Below are 21692 nucleotides of genomic sequence, written 5' to 3'. Positions count from 1 at the left end.
TTCTACCTCCGGCACATCATCCGACTTCTTCGACGAAATAAACCTTAATGCTTAGTTTTTTTCGGTTTTAATTAATTTGTATTTTGAATGTTTTATATTATGGATATTATTATGTTTACGGATGTTAGATATTTTCTTTTAATTTTATCAAATTTTAAAAAATTAAATCAAACTAAATTTAAATATTTGATTTTAATTAATATATAAAATTCGTAAATAAATTCAAAATTCAAAAATAAATAAATAAAGTTGGTCAAATTTACGACTAATGGACATCTAAAGTCGATGTAAAGTGGTCGTTACCTTACGACTAATAAACATCGACATTAGATGTAAATTGGTCGTAAGGTTACAACCAGTATACGACTAATATGTCTAGTCGTAATATTACAACCAATGTGCCTCTAATAATTAGTTACGACCAGGTTATAACGACCAATCGATTTTTGAAGTTAATTGGTCGTAATGCCCATATTACGACCAACTAGCTACTAATACTGTAGTCGTTAAGGTCCTGTTTTCTTGTAGTGTGATAACCTAAAACAATTTTAAAGTGAGAATCTATTTTTATTCAAATGGTTTTTGAGATTAATTCAAAAATAGTTGCTTTTAGGTCATTAGTAGAATTGACCCTTTTGGATTTTAACACTGGATTCATCAAATGAAAATTAAAAAAATGTTTTGTTTAATCAATTGTTATCATACTAGCTTAACTTACATATATTAAATCTCAATTTAATCAATTCATTAAGGATATTAATTTAATTTATATATTAAAAGCAAGTAAAAAATCTAAAAAAGTTACCGATTCAGTTAAGATGGATATTACAATTATTATGCAATAATTTTAATATATATATATATATATATATTAAAGTTTTATAAAACAAAATATAAGTTTACCAAAAATTACTAGGGAATTTAAGCCTATAAATCTTTTTGTAATAGCTCATTTTGATTATTTCCTAGTTTTGCCAAAAAAAAAAAAGATTATTTCCTTGTTTAAATTCTTAATTAATACTTTAGTTTCATAAAAGATCCTTTAAATACACGTTAAAGAGAAAAAAAAAAATTTATTCGTTGAAGATATAAGGTTCAACACGTGTTTCAAAACCGGAAGTCAGGCTAGTGTTCAACCGTCATCGATCCGCGAGAAGCATCAAGCATCAAATCTGGATCGTTGATAAAGTTCTTCAAGCATTGGAATGGACCGCGATGCTTATCCCTAACATCCGACGTGGCATTTAACTGTGTTTAAAAACTGGTTTTGTGTCCGAATACTTTTACTTCTCTCTCTCTCTCCTCAAAAAGCTATCGAAGAAAAAGCTATTTGTTCTGTTTCGAAAGGAAGAGCAGTGCTGAGTCTTGGGACAGTGAGGTGAGATTCCAAAGTCTTCTCCTTTAGAACCCTTTGGATAATCGTTATAAACTGTATGTTCCGTGCTTTGTTTGAAGTCACGTGCTCTTTGTGTGTTGTAAAGCTGGGACGAGAAGTTAGGGTTTCTCATGTGCTTCGTTGATCTGTGAATTTCGATGTTTTTGAGAAGTTATTGTCTCTCTCTTTGATTAATGCATGAATTTTTAGAGATTTAAGTGGAAAAAACGATGACTTTATGTGTTTCTCTGAATTTGTGTGATGTAAGCTGAAGTGATCTCTGTGAGTTATAGCGTGTGGTTTGATTTATCTATCTAGATCTTTGTTTTCATCCAGAATGCATTGAAAATTAGGATAAAGGTTGAACCTTTATGTGATTTTCAGATTTGTTTTCTTTAATGCTTTCCTAGATTTTTTTCTATCTTGATCATTCTTGTTCAGATCTAAAGTAGGAGTAAGAGATTTATTGTGGAACACACATGAGATCTAACTTGAATATCTCTTCAAGGTTTCTTGTTTACTCTATTGTTGACCAATTTTCCTAAAGTTCAGTCCTTTATTTGCTGCATACATGCCAAGTCAATTCGTTCTACATGTTCTTTATGAGATTGAGTTACTGTTTTTGCCTTTTTGGTAGTCTTTGGGTGTGGCTTCAGTTCAGCAGATGTTGAATTTGTTTATAGGGGAGCATGAATTTATGTCATCACAGCAATTTTGATTATCTTTACTGATTTGTCATGCAGCCTTTGGTAAGAAGTGTTTGCGGTGGAAGAGACCTAACAATGGGGGAAGAGGATTCAAAGGCAGCCGTTGAGCCAACAGCAACGAAGGCTACTTCTCTTGAAAAGCCATCAGAGGCTGTGGCAGGAAACAAGGAGGATAATGCTGGAGGAAAGGAAACACAAGAAATTAAGAAAGGTGAGGAGAAGGCTGAACCCGAGAAAATGGAGATAGATGCTGAGACTGATAAAATGGAAGAAGATGCTACGGTCACCAAAGATGAGAGACAAGCAGAGGCTACCAACATGGATGATGATGGTGTCTCTGGAGGTGGTAGTACAGTGGAAGATATTGTAATGAAGGAAAATGTGGAATCTAAAGACAGTAACAATGGCAAAGATGATGACAAGCAAGAGACTAAAGAGGCAGACCACAAGAAAGCTGGGAAAGAATCAGAGGAGGACGTAAAAGATGAAGAGGAAAAAGCAAATGGAACAAAACAGGAGGAGGAGAAGCTGGTAGATGGAGACAAAGGGACAGAAAAAACTGAAAACGTGGAGACTGTGGATGAAGATAAAGAGGTGCAGACTGTGGAGGAAGACCCAAAAGTGGAGACTGTGGATGAAAAGGAGGAGGAGGATAGTGCAAAAGAGCAGAATGAAGAGGGCTTGGTTGAGGAAGGAGAAGAAGTGAAAGATATGGAAGAAGATAAAACAGAAAAAGTTGAAGAGGGAACTGTAAAGGATGAGGATGGCGATGAAAAAGCTGAGAGCGGTGATGACAAGGAAGATGAGAAAGAAGAGAGCAAGGGTTCTAAAAAGCGTGGTAAGGGAAAGAGTTCTGGGAAGAAGGTTGGCGAGAAGACAAAAAAGGATACAGAACCCAAGACTCCTTTCCCTGACCGCCCTGTGCGTGAGCGGAAATCTGTTGAGAGGCTTGTCGCAGTGATTGATAGAGACTCTTCCAAAGAGTTCCATATTGAAAAGGTTTTGCCAATACTTTCTTGAGATTAGTCTAACTTCCTTTCTAGACGTGTTCATAATTATCTTTTGAATATTACAGGGGCAAGGTGTATATCTCAAAGATATTCCCAACGGTATGTTCCTGCAAACCAAAATTAAATATTCCTTTATTGGTTCCGTTTTGTCATATAATATATTAATATGTAATTGAAATGAAAATATAACTTGAATGTTTCTCTGTAGTTGCATACAAGGTAACGAGGAAGAAGTCGGATGAAATTTTGAAGTTGCTGCACACAATTCTATTTGCGAGGAGAGGGAAGGTGAGTGCCTTATTCCGCCACTCTAATAGTTAAACTTCTAAATTGTCAATCACAGGCATACTCTTGTGGGTTTGAACTCAAGTGCTGCTGCACTCTTATGTTAGCCTCATGTTTTATATATGACTCTTTCTTAATGTTTTTAACAGGCTGCTCAGATCAAGACAAACATATTGGGATTCTCAGGCTTTGTTTGGCATGGAAATGAGGTGTGTGATATCACACATAGAAGGTTATTTTAAGCATAGCTATGGTCTGTATATAATTTTTTGTCTTTGGTGTTTGCAGGAAAAGGCAAGAGAGAAAATAAAAGAAAAGCTTGATAAATGTAACAAAGAAAAACTGTGGGAGTTTTGCGATGTGTTTGACATACATGTTTCCAAGGCTACAACAAAGAAGGTCAGTATGGTTATAAATGTAGGCAAGTTTATGATTATTCATTTCCTTATTTAATCAAATAATTCTAACTTATTATGGCATGTTTTCTCAAGCACAGGAAGATATTATTACAAAACTGATTGAGTTTTTGGAGAAACCTCATGTGAAAAGCGACGTTGCAGCTAATGAGAAAGATAAGGTATTTTGGTGTTAGAAACGTTGTTTATATAGAGTTTTCTTTGTGCATGTTCCATTCTCTTTAACATTTTTCCGTTGAAACAGTCAAGTACGGGAGCTAAGCGCAAGAGAACTCCCAAGCAAAGCTCGCCTGCTGCTGGGAGTTCATCCTCCAAACGATCAGCAAAGGTATCAACTAGTCTCAAAATTACTTATCTGCAACTGTACATCACTGGTCCAAATTGATCTGATAATATTATTTCCACTGCCTTTTCAGAGAAAGCGAAAGTCTGGAGAAGGAACAAAGGCCGTCAAAAAGATTTTAGCTGATTCTGAAGATGAGTCTGAGGAGGAGAAAGAGGAAGAAGAGAAGGAGAAGAATGCAGAAGAGGAAGTTAAGAACAAAGAGGAGGAGAATGAAAACGGTATTCCTGACAAATCTGAGGATGAGGCACCTCAGCCTTCTGAAAGCGAAGAGAAAGATGAGCCTGAGGAGCATTCTGAGGAAGAAACGCCAAAGAAGAAGCGTGGTTCGAAAGTGTCAGCTGGGAAGAAAGAATCAGCAGGGAGAGCCAGAACCAAGAAACCTGCAGCTGCTGCAAAGTCCAGTCCACCTGAGAAAGTTACACAGAAGCGATCATCAGCAAAACGAAAGAAGACGGATGATGACAGTGATGCAAGTCCAAAGGCGTCTTCTAAGAGGAAGAAGTCTGAAAAAGCTACCAAGGCCCCAGCCCCTTCAAAGTCTGCTTCAAAAGAGAAGCCAGGTTTGGATTTTATCCTGTTTATTTTTGTCTTCCAGTAAAGATAATCGGTCAGGTAGAATATATCATGTGTGTGTGAGTGTAGGGGTTTATCAGATGCATTGGAGAGAATCTTATTCCTTGATGAACTCCATTTGCAGAAGCTAACTTATACTGCAGCCACTAATGTTTTCTGACATCATTTTTTCATCTGTGTTTTCGCCTATGCTAGAAGTAAAAAGTGCTGGAAAAGGAAAAGAGAAAACCAAAGGGCCAAGCGATAAAGTGCTAAAAAAAGCAATCGTTGAGATTTTGAAAAGGGTGGATTTTAATACGGTGAGTTAATGTCTCAACCTTTTAATGGCATTCTGCATTTTCTGAAAGCTATTTAGAGTTTGTTGTAAAATATCTATACAAACTATATATACCTTTTATATCTAGATAACCTTATGGTTGATCATTGTTGTTATTCTTCAGGCTACATTCACGGACATCCTCAAAGAACTGGGTATGAACAGATTGGTTTCATTAATTTCTTTGTGGTTAGATTCTGTTTTTATGTATGTAAAATATAATATATATATATATATTGTTTCACCCATATCTCAGGTAAGGACTTCAAAGAAGATCTCACCCCAAGAAAGTCATCTATAAAGGTGATGATCCAAAGCGAGCTCACCAAATTAGCAGAAGAGGTTGATGAACAAGAGGAAGTGGAGGAGAAGAAAGAAGATGATGCAGAGAAGGAGAAAGCAGTAGGGTCTGCTTCTGCTGAGGAGGAGGAGAAGAAAGAAGAGAATGCAGAGAAGGAGAAAGCAGGAGGGTCTGCTGATGCTGAGGAGGTGAAGAAAGAAGCGAGTGCAGAGAAGGAGAAAGCATGAGGGTCTACTGGTGCTCAGGAGGAGAAGGAAGGAGATCATGCAGAGAAGGAGAAAGCAGGAGGGTCTGCTGATGCTGAGGAGGTGAAGAAAGAAGCGAGTGCAGAGAAGGAGAAAGCATGAGGGTCTACTGGTGCTCAGGAGGAGAAGAAAGAAGAGAGTGCAGAGAAGGAGAAAGCAGGAGGGTCTGCTGTTGCTGAGGAGGTGAAGGAAGGAGATCATGCAGAGAAGGAGAAAGCAGGAGGGTCTGCTGGTGCTGAGGAGGTGAAACCTAAACTTCTTTTTAGTCACATACCGACTCTCTTTTTTTTTTTCTCTGTCTCTCTCTCTCTCTAGCCAACCATTTAATCACAGGCACTGTTGCCTGATGCATAGTGCAAATTTATAAGTTAAAAACTGTGGATGTAATATTTTGTTGTTGTTTTGTTTGAGTCTGGATTGCGCAAACCAGTTTTACTTTTGGTAGAGACAAGAGGAAGTTTAGCTGCTTGCATAGCCAAAGGATAGGGTTGCTTGTAAAATATACATATACCATTTAGCATAAAAGCCTCCTTGGATTGTCGTTTGATTTGTGAGGCTTACTTTTCAGACATTGTCCAGTTTTCTTTTAGTTTCCTTCTTCGGGTACAAAGGAGGAGGTCAAGGGTAATAAATGAATAAATATGGTTACCTTGCTTCCCTATTTGTTTTCATGTTGGTATGTGAATATAAAGATACGCGTAAAGGATTGAAACTGTTGTGCTGCTGTTACAATTAGAGTACTTCTGTGACTGTTTACAATTGTTGTTACAATTAGAGTACTTCTGTGACTGTTTACAATTGTTGCGACTGTGGCTTTCATAAACGTTTACTTCATAAACTTTAGGCTTTAAGAAGTTGACTGTTACTTAAAAAAAGTCTAAAGCCACTAAATACTGGCTATTGTAAAACTTGAACGTAACAAGTTAAAGTTTAATAAAAATGACTTTAAAGGTTTTAGAACAAACTCTGATTGGCTACATATTGTGGCTGTAAAAACTTTATAAGCATGGAGAACTAATAACACTTGTGACATTAACCAGATTGTTTTGCAATGTGACATTACAAATACACACCAATGGCTAAGCATGGAGAACTAATAACACTTGTTCAGGCTTAAACCATTATGGCTGCTGTGCTCTATTAGTAGACGGTCTACAGACAAATCAAGTTAAGCCTAGCTAAAGCTGAAGGTTTGGAACCTGATTCTTGATGGATACTGACACATTTTTTCCTTCACTGATCTTAACTGTCGATTACAATCAACAACATACAGCAGAAACTCAATAAATTAATAAACACTATAAACTAATAAATGTTTCTGCTCCCGAGTTGGACTGGTTCAGAATATGATAAAAATCAATAAAATAATAAAATAATAATATTATAGAAATTTCTATGTAAATATATGGTTCCATTGAAATCATAAATTAATAATTTTTGTATATCTACATTTTATATAAGTACAAAAAAAATTGCATTATTTGCTTTATTTTCACAATATAATTATCGATATATTTTTTTAACATTTCAATATTTTTGCTTATATTTAGTAAAATTATATCTAAACCACATTTAAATTTTTATAAATTATATTTTATATACACCAAATAATACAATAAAATAACGTGAAAGTCTAATTTAAAAATTTCAATTAGTGTATATACGGTAAAACCAATTATTTTGTTTATTTTATAAAAACATATATTCTAAAATAAAAAATCTAAAAAAAAACTTTTTGTAAATTATTAACTCTATAAATTAATAACATATCATAGTCCCAATATTATTAATTTACAGATTTTTTACTGTATGACTAAACAACCTAACAAAGAACAAAAAAAAAATCCAATCACAGATACCCAGCAAGCAAAGATGTCATACCTCTTATTCTTCTTTTCCTGCTCACAGTGGGTGCTAATCCTGACGATGGTGAGATTCAAAGCCCGAAATGGTGTCTACCAAAGCCGGGATCTTCTTGGGCGAGCCGGCGTCGTAATGAACCTGTACTACCAGATCTATAGTTGCACAGACCAGTCTTGCTTTTCTGGTGGCGACGGGATGGTCGTGACGACCAATCCCAGCAGCGGTGCATGCGTCTACGTCTACCCGTCCTCAACCGCTGACTTTATCCCTCCAACGATGGTTCTGTTGTAGACCTACACAGTACATAACATATTGGTTAACAAAGAACATCTAACACAGGAACCTAAGATCAGTTTCTTTCAATGTGTCAAAGTTTTCTCTTTTAGAAATCAACATAAGAATGCAAAACTGCTTTAAAAGTAACTTAACTAAGCTTATTGAGTGCTAAAGAAGTAGGAGTCATAGAAGCTCCCTTTAGTTAATGAGGTAAACCGAAGACTTTACCGGCTCGATTGCAAAATAGAATATCGGTTAGTACATAACCGGAGTTAAAAAAATACTTTGGGACCTCTCAGTAGAGAATCACCACTGAAACTGAAACTGAAACATTCACTTCTCTCTCTCTCTCCTCTCCAGAGTTTTCAGTTTCGATCTATCAAAAGTTTCGAACTTTAAATGGCAAGTGGAAGAGACAGAGACGACCCTTTATCCTTCACCAGCAACCCATCGTCGGCTTCCTCTCCGGTCACCGTATCCGATTACCTCGACAACTTCGGCGAGCCCACTTCTCGCTCCGGGAGCTTCCAAAGCGAGAGCTTGCTCGGCGGAGGCGGCGGAGATAGCAGTAACGACGCCGATTACGGATTCGCTCGTCCCGATTTCCGATCGGAGCAACTCGCTGGAACCGTTCAGTTCTACGAGAGGCATGTTTTCCTCTGCTACAAAAAGCCTTCCGTGTGGCCCGCCAGGATCGAGGCGGCGGAGTTCGATCGGTTGCCTAGGCTGCTCTCTGCTGCTGTATCGGCCAGGAAAGGCAGCATGAAGAAGGAGGTGAGTTTGATGTTAACTTGAATTAGAGTGTTGCTTGATTCATATATGTATTTAGGTCTGATTGATTCCAATGGGTTTGTTATTTGAGCTCATTTTACTCTCATTTGGAGATCTTTATGGTAAAATAAAAAAGACTTGCTTTCTGTTGTTTCGGGTTAGTTAAGGTATAATCTGTTTAAGGTCTTTTAAATGGATCATCAAAATCATTCTTATCCTTGGACTGTTGGGGTTTGGTATGGGTCAGTTAAGGTAAAGTGTCTATTTATGGTAAGAATCTATATAATAGCAACATGTAAATAATTTGTCTATACTGTTCAATATGGGATCATACAACATACAAGCCAGCTTTCGAGCCTTGATGTCAGTGGTGTCTCTGATTTATGATAGTAGATTGCTTACTCTTAGGGTGTGGCTTCTTGTGATCTTTGCATCAGTCATGAATATCTTTTTTTAACCTATGTGCCTTGCCATTTGTAGACTCGACTCACAATATGCGAGGGCCACGATGGAACAGAGACATCCAATGGTGATGTACTCATCTTTCCTGATATGATAAGATACAGGTAAGGGTCCAAATATTCTATAACAGTCGCGACTTATTTATTGACAGTTTCGTTTCTATAATAACTGCAGAAGGTTGACTCATTTTGATGTGGACACATTTGTGGAAGAGGTGCTTGTGAAGGATGGTGAATGGCTTCCTGGAAATCCTGAAATGCTTAAAGGCTCATATGTCTTTGTCTGTTCCCATGGATCCCGAGACCGACGATGTGGGGTTTGTGGGCCGCCGTTGGTTAGTAAATTCAGAGAAGAACTTGAGTTTTATGGTCTTCAAGGTAAAGTGTCAGTTAGCCCATGTTCTCACATTGGTGGTCACAAATACGCTGGGAATGTTATCTTCTACCAATCAAAGATCCACAGGAAAGTCACAGGACACTGGTATGGGAACTACAGATTTAAGCTACATTCATCTTCTTCTAGTTTTATTGCAAGATGGAATTAGAATATCAGAAGTCTCTACAATGTCTGCACTAATCATATCATACTTTTGACTTGATGATTGCTATCTCTTGTGTCAAGGTATGGGTATGTGCAACCAGATGATGTACATGTTCTCTTGGAGAAGCATATCATCAAAGGGGAGATTGTAGACCGGCTATGGAGGTAGTAAGTTCAAAGATTCTGGCTCTCACAGTTTCCAAATCACTTAGTAAATAGTAAGAAAACATTGTTACTTTCTGATTTCTAGGGGTGAAATGGGTCTATCAGAAGAAGACCAGAAGAAAACTCAAGAAAGACGGTTGCAGGTAAACGGTGCTGGCCATACAGTTAAGAACAACGGGAAAGTCACTCAGGAATCATCATCAGCTCACAGCGCCGATGTTTCCTGCTGCCAGTCAGGAGCTGCAGAATCTAATGGTTGTTGCCAACAAAACGGGAACAGCTCCTCGTGTTGTCAAGACACAACCATGATGTTGTCTCTGGAAACCTCGGAAGATAATCAACTTGAAAATGAGAACAACACTGAGAAGCTTACACCGGGAAGAAAAACTGCGGAAAAGACTTTCTTCAGAATAAATAGTGTCAAAGGATCTTCAACACGTAAGGTTTGCGCAATACCAACATGGTTAGAGAGCTGGGAGCGAGAAGATACGTATGCCGCTCTTGCTGTTGTCTGCGCTGCTGCTTCTGTGGTTGTTGCCTATACTTGCTACAAACAGTTATAATGAAGAAGTTTGTAGCCTAAGATGATTGTGCATTGTGTTTTGTTTCTGCTTTTAAACTACATGTCCCCTTCGTTTCAAGAGGAGGGTGATGTTAGTACTGTTTGGTAATATGTATCCAGTTTTAACTCTGTCCTACTACTTTGCAAGATTGGTCTAAATGACAAGACTCTCGAGTGATGAAAACATTCAGAATTTTCCAAGAATAGCATTGACAAAGAACTAAAAATTCTTGAAGAAACGGAGTTGCACATTGTTGATAACGGTTTGATAATCAATCAAATCTAATGGGAGTTTTCTTACTGAAAAATTTCAAAAGAAATCAAATTCAAGATAACTACTCTGATCAGACTTGACACTGGTAGATGTGGCTGGTGCAGGAGTAGCAGGAGCATTCTCAAATTCAACCTGCTTCGGTATCTCTGGAGGGCTTGCGCATCGAACCAATGCCCAATTCACTCCTTCAAAGAAAGGATGTTGCTTAATCTCTGTCGCACCACGCTTATACGCTAACCTATGCTGAGGCTCCTTCACAAGCAGACTCCTAATCAAATCCCTAGCAGCAAAACTGACAACTGGAGACTCAGGGAAACGCAGAGGCTGACCCACAACGTTGAAGAGCGTTGCTCTGTTTCCAGACCCTTTAAAAGGCGTTTTACCAAACAAAAGCTCGTACAGAAAGATCCCAAAAGTCCACCAATCAACCGCACTCCCATGCCCTTCACCTTTGATGATCTCAGGTGCCAAGTATTCATGTGTGCCAACAAATGACATCGAGCGAGCGCTTGTAGGCTCAGCGATGAGTTCAGGCAACGGAGTGACCTGGTTCCCGGTTTCGGTTTTTGTTTTCTTGTCCTTCTTGTCTTTCTTGGATTTACTTGAGAAAAACCGTGGAGAGAAGCATGTCGTTGGAGCAGACATGCAAGACGGCTGTTGGATGCAAGCGGGTTGCGCACAGTTACCAGAGTTCCTTTGCAAGGCTTCAGACACCAGTATAGTTGATCTGACCACTGTGGGGCTAACGGTACACCTCAAGGAGAGGTCGAAGTCGGTAAGCATCACATGTCCATCATCTCTAACAAGAACATTCTCTGGCTTAAGATCACGGTATATGATCCCAAGCATGTGAAGATACTCCATTGCTAGTAGTACCTCCGCTACATAAAACCTGTAAAAAGGTAAAAAGACCAATATGATTCAACACAACATTAACTTGATTATATGATTTTAAAGAAAGTCTTACTTTGCTGCTTGTTCTATGAAACGCTTCCCGGGCTGTCTTTGGCGAAGGGTATGCAAGTCACCTCCAGGACAGAACTCCATAACCAAACACGAGAACTTCTCAGTCTCGAAATGACTATACAAAGTAGGGAGAAAAGGATGGTCAAGACACTGCAATATCTCCCTCTCGGTCTGAACCCTAAGAAGCTTTTTACGGCTAGCCAAAGCTCCTTTGTCCATCACCTTCATCGCAAAATAGCACCTCGTTCCGTGCAGCTCAGCGAGGTGGACAGTTCCGATATCTCCACCACCCACCCTCTTCAAGAGCCTAAAATGGTTCAAACCCAAAGAACCCTGTTTCGCTCGAACGACTTGTATCGCTTCCCATCTCACGTCATTCGCCTTGTGAGGCTTGTTGGTGCTTAAACCGCTGCATGTGCTCTCATCGCTGATATCACTGCTTGTGCTTGGTCTGTACGTGTTGCGCTTTCCGGTCTCGGCAAGATCAGACTGTTCGTTAAGTTTAACTTCTCCGCTGGATTTGCTGCCACCGCTTTGAGCCATAGACAGAGTTGAAGATACTTGATCTGCCAAAGTGCTGACTGAGATACTTTGGCTGGAACTGGAAACAGATGCTTCAGAGGTTTTCTCATCGTCATTTTCCTTGTTATGTTCTGAAAGAACTCCAGGACCAGACTTCGAGGCCATGATTGATAAACTATCTACTTAGCACCCAAAGAGCTTCTCCTGCCTCCAGTTATCACTGTTGTGACCGATCCGTATGAGCTCTGAAATAAGCAAAACATAGCGTCTGTTACTTTGCCACAAAAGAAAAACAGTTTACAACATTGGGTCTCCTAGCTTATTAGGACAATAATTAAAACATTTCAAATTTAGATAACATAAAGTAGGGCTAGTTAGTAATAAAGAAACATACTTTTAACATACAGGTGAGCAGATAAGCTCCATAAACGCTTAAAAAAAAACAGAAGACAAACTCATAAAGAAAACCATGCCTCAATCATTGTAAAAACATCAAGCGTTATCCGTCAATTAACACTGAGAAATGTAAAATTATAAATCTTCACACAGAAAACAACACGTCTAAAAGAAAGAAGCTTTAGCTCTACACCGTTATGGATCTCGAGCTCAAAGTTACTGTGACAATCAATTCAGAAAATTTCACACAACCAAAAGTGATTCACTATTTCCACTATTTCAGAAATATTCTGTTTCTCCAATGAAACTGATAAAAAAAAACATAAACCATAACCAGACACTTCATGCAAAGTAGAATTGTATCCTAGATTTCAAACAGATCTCAAGAAAGTAAGAACAATTAAGCAACGCTCTTTTGGATCTGGAGAGAAACAAAAAAAGAAAAAGAAAAGAAAGAAGGGAAATTAACGAGAAATACCAAGAAAGTCATTACCTTTAAAAAGAGCTTTAGGAGAGGAGGATCTTGATACAAAATTGTTCTCAGGAATTGAGAAGAGAAAGAAGAAAAAGGGATGTTAAAAAGGAAGAAGAAGAGGAGAGGCTTTATTAATCATGTATTGCTAAAGAGGAAGATGAGGAACTCATCACCTTCCTTCCTTCCTTCAATGGCAATGAAATGAATAGAGAGATAAAAGAGAGAGATATGAATCAGAGAGTGAGTGAAAAAGAGAGAGAGAGTTGGGTCTACCATGAAAAGCAGAGGTGGGTCAAAGCAAAAGTTTTCGACTCTTTTTTTAGGGCTTTTCAATTTCCTTTTTTTCTTTACTTTCCATGTTTGTATATTTCCCAAAACTCGAATTCATACACAAATATCTCAACTTTCGAGAGTCCTCATATGTCTTGCAATTTGGCCACCACATTTTTCAAATAAAATAAACTCTATAAATTAATAAAGCTGAAACTATGATATTTTATTAATTTATTAAAAAATATTCTAGATTTTTCAAATTTAAAATATACTTTTATAAAATATTTTTTTAATGTTTAATTTCTAATTTTTAAAAATTTATTATTGTATATGTATTAACTAAATTTTAAAAATTAAACTTTTATATTATTTATCATATTATTTGTTGTATGTATTAATTATTAATTTATGATTTTAATGAGGCCATATAATTACATACACTTTAAAAAAATTAATTTCAATTTTGTTATATTTTAAATCGGTTTAACTTAGGATCGAATTTTTTTTATTAATTTATGTATGTAACTAGATTATTAATTTTTGGAATGGAATAATGTGAAATGACTTATTCCATTAATTCAAACAAAAAATTCACTATTTGACATGAATATAATGAAATACTCATTTTATCAATTCCAAAAATAATTAGAAAAAATATAAAGAAAACTATTACATAACAAATTTGTTAATGAATAAATAAAATGAATTTCAATTTATTTTTTTATTTTTTTGTTTTTATTATTTTTTTTGTTTTTATTCCAGTCCTATTATTCCATTTATTTTTATTTTATTAATTCATATTAGTTTATTAGTTACATCATACTTCCTCCGATTCATATTAAGTGTCGTTGTAGAAAAAAAAATTCGTTGCAAAATAAATGTCGTTTTAGTATTTCAATGCAGAATTTATTAATTTTAGTTTTCAGTTTATTTTTCTATTGGTTGGAATATGGTTATGTGTATGAGTATTGATGTTTTTATATAGAAAATATAAAAAATTAAATATCTTTTTAATTCATGTGCACAAATATAAAATAACACTTAGTATGAAACAGAAAAAATATATGTTTATTAATTTATCGAATATTAATTTATAGAGTTCCCGCTTTATATTTGCAATGTTTCTGAACTGTTATGAAAACTATGCAAGACAATAAATAATTATATGCAAGAATGATGTAAAAAGTAAATGTTATATGAAAAATGTATCTAATCCATTACGTTGTACATACATTTTGCAGCAACAAGGTTTTCTAGGAATTAATATTTACTTTTTACCTTTAAAAGCTGTATGTTTCGGGGTGCAAAGGAATCTGTTTTCAGTGTTCTTTATACGATTTTGGAATATCCATATGTTAAGTGCATACATCAATTATACAATGATACTTTTTCTCAATGTGTGTTTGTGTACTGTGTACAGCCAGGATAATATGTGCTGAAAATATAAAAGATAGTAACAAGAAGATTCGTTAAGAGAAGTTAATGATAAAGGTCCGTCCCCAAAGAGAATCTGACAAAAGATGGATCAAGAACTGAATGGATTGTCATGTTTCACAAGTCCCGCTTTAGAAAACCTTCACATCTCCCCCTAACAATGAACAGCTCACTCCAATTCCCTCTGTTTCAATTTCATCAGATTGATTCCCTCATTCTATCCTTTTATGTTGTGTAATGGACCCCAATCGACCAAACTTTATCTATTCAATAGAAGAGTTGATGTGATCAGAAAAATCCATAGTCTGTGATAAACACTTTTGTGGTTACCCTGTGACAAAAGTGGGGACTCATTTTGATTTTTTTTTCAACTAATTTATAATTCCACAATGGAAAAAGATACTAAGAACAGGTCCACACAAAACAATCTTATGAGATTGATACAAAACTTTTGTTGGACATGCATGCAACTTGTCCACAAGAGTGTCACTGTTTCTTTCCCATGGTTTTAAGTAATCCAACTCAGTTGATTAAACAAAATACAAAGCTACTGCAACAGATACCTTAGCCTCAGCCAACAAAACCTCCTTTCTTGTTTCCTTGGCCATGACCAGAACACCAATTGATTGTTCTCCGATATGCATCAAGAACCTATCTTCTCCCAGGCTCCTTAGTATTCTCTCTCATGACTTTTCTTTTATCTTCCCTGCAACATATTCAACTATTAGATACATATGATTCAACAATATAAAGCAGGAAAAACACTAGAAATTTTTTACCTAGCTTGTGCAATTTCAGCCTTCCATTGTGATCTCTTCTTCTTTTGCTTCCTGGGTCCTTCCACATTAGCATTTTCGGTTTTGAAGTTTTTGTTCTTTTTGCCTTTGTTGTTCGCCTTTGAGATTGAAATTCTTTGTTTGTTCATGTCTACATTGGCTCCAGAAGGTTTCTTCAACTCCTTAATGGACTCATCATCGTCATCTTCATCACTAGACAACTGAGCTTGCTCTTTTGTTTCAACCGGCTCATCACCTTCTGAAGCCTTCGTTTCATTGCTCATCTTCTTCAGCTGCAGGACGAATAAGAAAGAAATACATTATCGATTTGAGCACTATGATATTTTTCATAGAACATATATTCTAGTATCTTTCGGGGGAAAAAGCTGATCACAGGCTAAACCTCAAGTGTATAATACCTTTGCCACAAAGAATCCGTCCATGTTGTGGACGTGGGGATAGAAGCGTCTAGTTTTCTCCAAAGTAGGGTGGAACCGGTGTTCTCTAAATCTACTAAATCTGATGACATGAAGTAGAACATTTGTAGTTAGACGAAAGAGCATGAAACGTTCCTATGGAGATGAAAATGTATATTACCCTGCTTGCCCAAAATCAAGTCCACATGGAACGAGTTTGACATCCCTCTTTTTTAAGGCATAATCGATCACAGCTTCGTTCTGCATAGTTTTGTTTTATAAATCAAAATACTGACAAAACATGAGGACGCAAGAACAAAAACAGTGGAATAAAAACAATTACGGTTAACCAACCTCGGGAATCATAATGGAGCATGTTGAGTAAACAATATATCCACCGGTTTTGGATTCGGCGTCCACCAAATCAATAGCAGCAAGTATAAGTTGCTATGCAGAAAAATATAAAAAGAGTATGGTTAGCATTACAAGCCTCAGGCATCCTTCTAAGCTTATCACAGTAACAAAATGTAAAAGGTTGTTACAACAATTTTCATCATTAAAAAAATCGTTTGGGAATGTAAAAGAGTAATAAAGGCCCAGCCATACCTTTTGCAAATCAGCAAATTTCCTTATGTCATTGGCACTTTTGGAAGTTTTAACTGATTCATCTTTTGATATAACCTGCAATATGTAGAAGAAGACATAAAAGTTACGGACATGGAGAAAAACTTAAGAGACGATAAGAGGGCCGAAAGAAAGTTTCTTACTCCAGTTCCACTGCAAGGAGCATCCAACAATACTCTATCTACCGAGTTCGGACCAAAAACCTTGGGTAGCTGAGAGGAAAACAAAATGGTATAAACAAGAACTGCAATGCGAATAGTAGAGAAGGTGTCCGTAAAATTTTAGTTCCGTGATACAGTTTTGTCAGTAACTTTTCATTTGGTAGAGCTCATGGTCTACAAATAGTTTGCAGAATTTAATATCCTCAAGTATGTATATAGGTTCAAGAAGCTAACCTCTCTTCCATCATAGTTACAAACTATGGTATTTGTCACCCCCATGCGATGCAGATTGGCAGTGAGTGACTTAAGCCTAGGTACTTTCATCTCGTTTGCATATATTATGCCTGGTCACAATTATCATCATAACGTTAGGATAACCAACTAAAAATAAAAATTAGAGGTTAAGAGGACAAAGAAACCAATGAATGCATACCAGTATTCTTCATTAGGGAAGCAACATAAGTTGTTTTACCACCAGGGGCAGCACTGCAGGCATAGAGTATAAAGACCTTGTTATATATATATATATATCACACTAAACTAATTGCATCGCCTACGTAATGGAGCAGTCATATTGACTAGTCCGTTTCTAATAGCACTTTGAATTACAAGACATGATATAAATCACAAACATGCACTTGAAAATCAACTTAAGGTACAACTTTGTCAGCATAGGTACAATAAACTTACGCCATGTCCACAACGCGCTCGTTCTCTCGAGGAGCAAGAGCCATCACTGGCAAGAAGGAACTAGCACTTTGCAACTGCAAATGCACCAAGAAAAGACTTAAGAAAACAAGTACATGATACCTGTAAAGTAAGTATGAGCTGGAAGTACAAAAAGATCAAGAAAACACTTACCATATAGAAACCAGCCAAATATTCAGGAGTTGCACCAATTGGAACTTGTGAATCATAAACGACAAGTCCAACCTATAATTTTTAATCACAGGATTAGTTACAGAATGTCCACAAAATAGGACGAACACGATCTTCAAACACAACTTACTTTTGACCACTTGCTTAATGGGTCTAGATTAACTCCTCTGTTCAAAAGTACATCAGCCAGATCCCGTCTCCGAGTCTATCCAAAACAAACATCACCATATAATTATTATTTACACCTCAACAATTGAGAAACAGTTACTACTCCAGAGTAAAACTGTACAACCAAGTTCACCTTAAGAGTGTTGGTACGTATAGAAGTAGGCCTTTGCTTTTCAAAAGCTTCGATTAGTTCCATGAGTTCAACAGGAGGAAACATCTGCCAAAACCATATGTGAGTAACAAAATTAGCTAGCGCTTAGATCAAAGAGAGTGAACATAAAAAGTGAAGTCAGAGATTAGCGAATAACCTCAACAAGAGTTCCAATGAGAAACTCATTATAGCCGTAGTAAGAAGCAAGATCAGCCTTAAGCTGTTCAACAAACTCCTTCCTCTTGACTCCTTCTGGCCTCAAATCCTTAAAATTCGACAGCACTCTAACAACTGAAACACATATAAGTAACATCAAGCAACGAACAAAGGTCAAAGGCTGATTCCTTAGGAAGAATCTTAAAATTCGAAAAAGTTGCTCACTCTCTTTGATCCTCGTTTGCAAGGCAGGAAGATCTGGTGGCCCACTTGCCTCTTCTTCAAGTTCCTGAACAATGTACAATAATAACAATGATAAGATACCCAAAATCTAAAATACTCCATTGATCTTTTCAACAAAAACCAACTAACAATGTTAAAAAAAAAGGAATGAATTTGATTTGTAAAATTCGAAAAAGAGTGTACCTTTTTGGTAGGTAGGCGAAACTCATCAGGTTGCTCCTTAATGTTCATCTGCAACTCATCTTTCGCATCTCGCTCCTGCCTTTCACGTTCTTCGTCAATAGCTTTACTTTCCTTCTCGAGATCAGAGTCAGAATCAGAACCCAAAGTTCTCTCCTCATCATCGTTACCATCGAGAAAGTCGTCGCCCAAAGGTTCTGTATCCTCCTCCTCATCACCATCTGAGAAAAAGTCAGAACCCAATTCATCTCCTTCATCAGACTGTTCACTCACTTCTTCTTCTTCTTCTTCCTCATCATTAGAAACTTCAGGCTTCTCATCGGAAACACCTTTCCTCTGTTTCTTCAACGGAGGCTTATGGGACTTCGCCGCCTTCTTCGGTGGAGGCGTGGGATTCGATTTAGTCCGCTTAATCAGTGGAGGAGTCTGCGACTTAGCTCCCTTCTTCTTGTTACGCGTAAGAGCAGGCATGGCGACGGTTTTTTACGACTTTTGGGTGGTTTATTGCGGCGAAGGTTTAGCAGAGCTGTTGTGTAAGAAGACAGGGTTTAAACTACGCTGTTTAGTGGGCTTATTTGTATGAAATTAACTCTTAATGGGCCATTGTTAAAGATTTTACTTGCTAGCCCATTAAATTGTGTTCCATCTATTGGATTCACTTGTCAATGACTTTTTTACTACGCAGAAAGATGATCGAGTCTTAACGGGTAGTGTGTAATAGCTTTATGTCAATGTGACTCTTGGCCACTTTTTTCAATAATTCGTGTATGCGTTATTCGCCAGGTTAATTTTATTTAGTGAAAGGAAATTAATCCAAAGCTTATTAGTTCGTTTAGAGTTTGCCATGCGTGTAGTAGACTTCACAACAAAATCATTATGCATATGCTCCATTGCTCCGCATTACCCATGCATGAAATACTGTGATAATCTTACAATACAAAAAGTTCTTGAGCTAGAGCATCCAGGGTGTCCACGTCGACATATTAAATCAACCAATCAAATGTCTCTAATTTGCCATGTCATTCGCTCATTTACCCAACACAAAATTGACTCCGACTTCTCTGCTTCGTCTTCCTCCAAAGCAAACCGCTTTTACATCACTTCTGATTCTCCTTTGCCTCCACATCTAAGTCTCATAAAACTCATGTGCTTATCATAACCCTAAACGACATGAATCTATTCCCCTCCCATCAGCTCCACATTTATATATCTCCCTTCTTCCCGGCATCTCCCCTTCACCCTATTCACGCAAACCACATTTTCAGAGAAAACGACAACAGAATGAGGAAATCAACCGGCAAAGCCTTACATTGTTGTTCTAAAATAATGTCGCTCATGTCTAAAACACTCGGAGCTATGGTTTCGGTTAATCAAGTTCTGGGAAGCTAGGAACACAACGAAAGGTAGCTTCCTAATTGGTCTGGAGCTTCTTCTTATAGCTCATTTTGTGATATTAGTTTCTATCAATTTTTGTGAAGCTGCTTCATGTTCTTTCGCAGCTTCATTCTTCAATCAAAGATGGATCAATGTGTGTTCCTTCTCTTCTTCTGATTGGAAAATAGGTTTGCGTACGGCTGTTGATAAAGAGTACTTTAGATATGTAAGATCGAGACTTTTGCTTTTCAATGATTGTGGTGACCGAGCCGGCGCAGTTGCTACATGTAAAAATATGTTCTTCCTTATAGTACCATGCTCACCAACAAGTTGTAATTATCAACACTCATTTGCTCTTTCCTCATGATTCAACACCGTCTATGGTAAGAGAATATTGCAGTATGTACAATGTTTCAATTTTACATCTTTGTTGTATCAATCCCATTCACTATCACTGCTGATGATTTGCATATTTCTGAACAAGATTTTTTTTACAGGTGTATAAGATTCTTCAGTATGCTGAACTTATCAGAAGGACGTCAATCTCAGTCCAATGCATATTATACTTTGCTGGTAACCCATCAAGTCTAGGTTTTTGGAATTTTCATGTGTTACATCGAAAGAACGAAGATACTGATTTTCTTACTGCTCAACTTTGTTTGTACTTTTGTGGCAAAGATTGAACCAAAGTAAGCGAGGGCATGTCTACAAGTTTCTCAAACCACAAGGCTTTGTGTCGTCCTACATGCCTACAAGTTTCTCAAACCACAAGGCTTTGTGCCGTCCTACATGTCTACAAGTTTCTTATGCCACAAGTCTTTGTGTCGTCCTATGACATTGCTCATCGGTACAGAGATTCAGAAGCTTACAAGGTCGCTGTTTTTCTTTATTATGAAAACTTTGGGCATGCTGTATATTTTTGTTATCATTTTGGCTTCACAGTGGGCTCATGCCATAGGAATCACTGGGGTAACATATGCGCTATTGATTTCATTTAGCTTCTAAATCCAAATCGGTATAGATAGTTTCTACAAACAAGTTGGAGTAAGGCAGTGTTTGGCATGTTTAGGGCAGATGCTCTTCAAGTTTCTCCTATGTAGAAGAATGTTTCTTGCATCAGAATTCTTTGTGCAAATGATTTTATGGGACAGTTTTATTTTTTACCTCCATTAACATGTGACCATTTTGCTTTGCAGTATCTATTGGGAAGAACTTCACTAACCGCTGAAGATGCTTTTGACTTTCTCAAAAAAACAACAATGATGGTGACCCAGTTTATGGACCTTCTTATTCATCTGAGAGTGTTCACGTAGGTTTCTCTTTCCTAATTTGCTTCTCTTCCCCTATACAACTCGATTTGATGGACTTTGATGGACATAGGTTTCTATCTCAGTGGACTCATCTGTGGATTCAAGCTGACTTTGATGGAAAAAGTCTAAACAGTTTCAAGTAACGTTTCTGCACGACCCACCTCTCTTTAAAACCTGTTCATAATAGATCACTCATAAGCTATAGTTCACATAATGCTAATAGCATCGAAAACCCATTGGTCTTTCTCATGAAACACACACATGTTACTCAATTAATTATGTGACTCATTGCAGCGAAGAATTGGGAATCTTACCCTGTGTGAACAGAGAGATACACAGGACAAAGAAGCAAATGGTAACCAAGAACAAGCGGTTGGTTTCAGTGTCAAGAACACAGTATTGTTTCCTTCTGAAGTGGAGAAAGTGTCGCTAGAAACTTACTGTCTCTCAGATGAAGCGAGGCTAACAGTTGTATTCTCTCCCATTAGAATGCCTTGCTCGGGTGCTCCCAATTGGTTTCATGACAAAACCCTCAACAACAAACCTTTATCTTCTTACAATTAAGAGCTATAAGAAGAATGATCCTTCCGGGTAAAAATATCAAGCCAGAGGGTCTGATGTTTAGAATACCTCTAATCGATTGCCTAAATATACATATTCCACTCTTTGAAATAAAAAATCAATTCCTTATGTCATGTTTT

At 37.1% G+C, this 21692-nt stretch overlaps 4 protein-coding genes and 1 pseudogene across 6 annotated transcripts; 3 read left to right on the top strand and 2 right to left on the bottom strand.

Moving 5' to 3' along the window:
- Positions 1-1143: 1143 nt before the first annotated feature.
- Positions 1144-6141, top strand: LOC106307940 (glutamic acid-rich protein). Of its 2 annotated transcripts, none has more exons than XM_013745040.1 (13): positions 1144-1378; positions 2119-3081; positions 3158-3191; positions 3301-3380; positions 3527-3586; positions 3666-3776; positions 3874-3954; positions 4038-4121; positions 4210-4699; positions 4908-5011; positions 5153-5183; positions 5285-5498; positions 5739-6141. In XM_013745040.1, the coding sequence occupies exons 2-13, from the start codon at positions 2158-2160 to the stop codon at positions 5887-5889; spliced, it is 2364 nt and encodes a 787-aa protein (XP_013600494.1). In that variant the 5' UTR covers positions 1144-1378; positions 2119-2157; the 3' UTR covers positions 5890-6141. The 2 variants fall into 2 exon arrangements, with proteins under 2 accessions (XP_013600494.1, XP_013600501.1); XM_013745047.1 differs by having other exon boundaries at positions 1147-1378; positions 5285-5517; positions 5578-6141.
- Positions 6142-8026: 1885 nt separating this feature from the next.
- LOC106307932 lies at positions 8027-10399 on the top strand. Its single transcript, XM_013745029.1, has 5 exons — positions 8027-8487; positions 8965-9050; positions 9121-9426; positions 9568-9651; positions 9737-10399. Exons 1-5 carry the CDS (start codon positions 8113-8115, stop codon positions 10212-10214), a joined length of 1329 nt encoding a protein of 442 aa, XP_013600483.1. The 5' UTR covers positions 8027-8112; the 3' UTR covers positions 10215-10399.
- Positions 10400-10422: 23 nt separating this feature from the next.
- Positions 10423-13150, bottom strand: LOC106307922 (serine/threonine-protein kinase D6PKL1). The gene is made up of 3 exons (XM_013745017.1): positions 12865-13150; positions 11455-12220; positions 10423-11379 (listed from the first exon to the last, which is right to left on the bottom strand). The coding sequence occupies exons 2-3, from the start codon at positions 12138-12140 to the stop codon at positions 10524-10526; spliced, it is 1542 nt and encodes a 513-aa protein (XP_013600471.1). The 5' UTR covers positions 12141-12220; positions 12865-13150; the 3' UTR covers positions 10423-10523.
- Positions 13151-14573: 1423 nt separating this feature from the next.
- LOC106323872 (25S rRNA (cytosine-C(5))-methyltransferase nop2) lies at positions 14574-18839 on the bottom strand. Of its 2 annotated transcripts, XR_001266684.1 has the most exons (17): positions 18311-18839; positions 18110-18173; positions 17886-18019; positions 17711-17794; positions 17540-17614; positions 17392-17463; positions 17221-17294; positions 16964-17016; positions 16765-16874; positions 16513-16581; positions 16352-16426; positions 16100-16192; positions 15927-16006; positions 15749-15848; positions 15333-15622; positions 15117-15259; positions 14574-14816 (listed from the first exon to the last, which is right to left on the bottom strand). XR_001266684.1 is itself a non-coding variant. In XM_013761924.1 (16 exons), exons 1-16 carry the CDS (start codon positions 18776-18778, stop codon positions 15205-15207), a joined length of 1896 nt encoding a protein of 631 aa, XP_013617378.1. In that variant the 5' UTR covers positions 18779-18839; the 3' UTR covers positions 14936-15204. The 2 variants fall into 2 exon arrangements, 1 of the variants encoding a protein (XP_013617378.1); XM_013761924.1 differs by lacking the exon at positions 14574-14816 and having other exon boundaries at positions 14936-15259.
- On the top strand, positions 18777-21555 carry LOC106332115 (annotated as a pseudogene).
- Positions 21556-21692: the final 137 nt, after the last annotated feature.

Source organism: Brassica oleracea, chromosome C1 (assembly GCF_000695525.1).
Source record: "Brassica oleracea var. oleracea cultivar TO1000 chromosome C1, BOL, whole genome shotgun sequence".
NCBI classification, from domain to species: domain Eukaryota; kingdom Viridiplantae; phylum Streptophyta; class Magnoliopsida; order Brassicales; family Brassicaceae; genus Brassica; species Brassica oleracea.
This window is presented reverse-complemented; position numbering and strand designations above follow the sequence as displayed.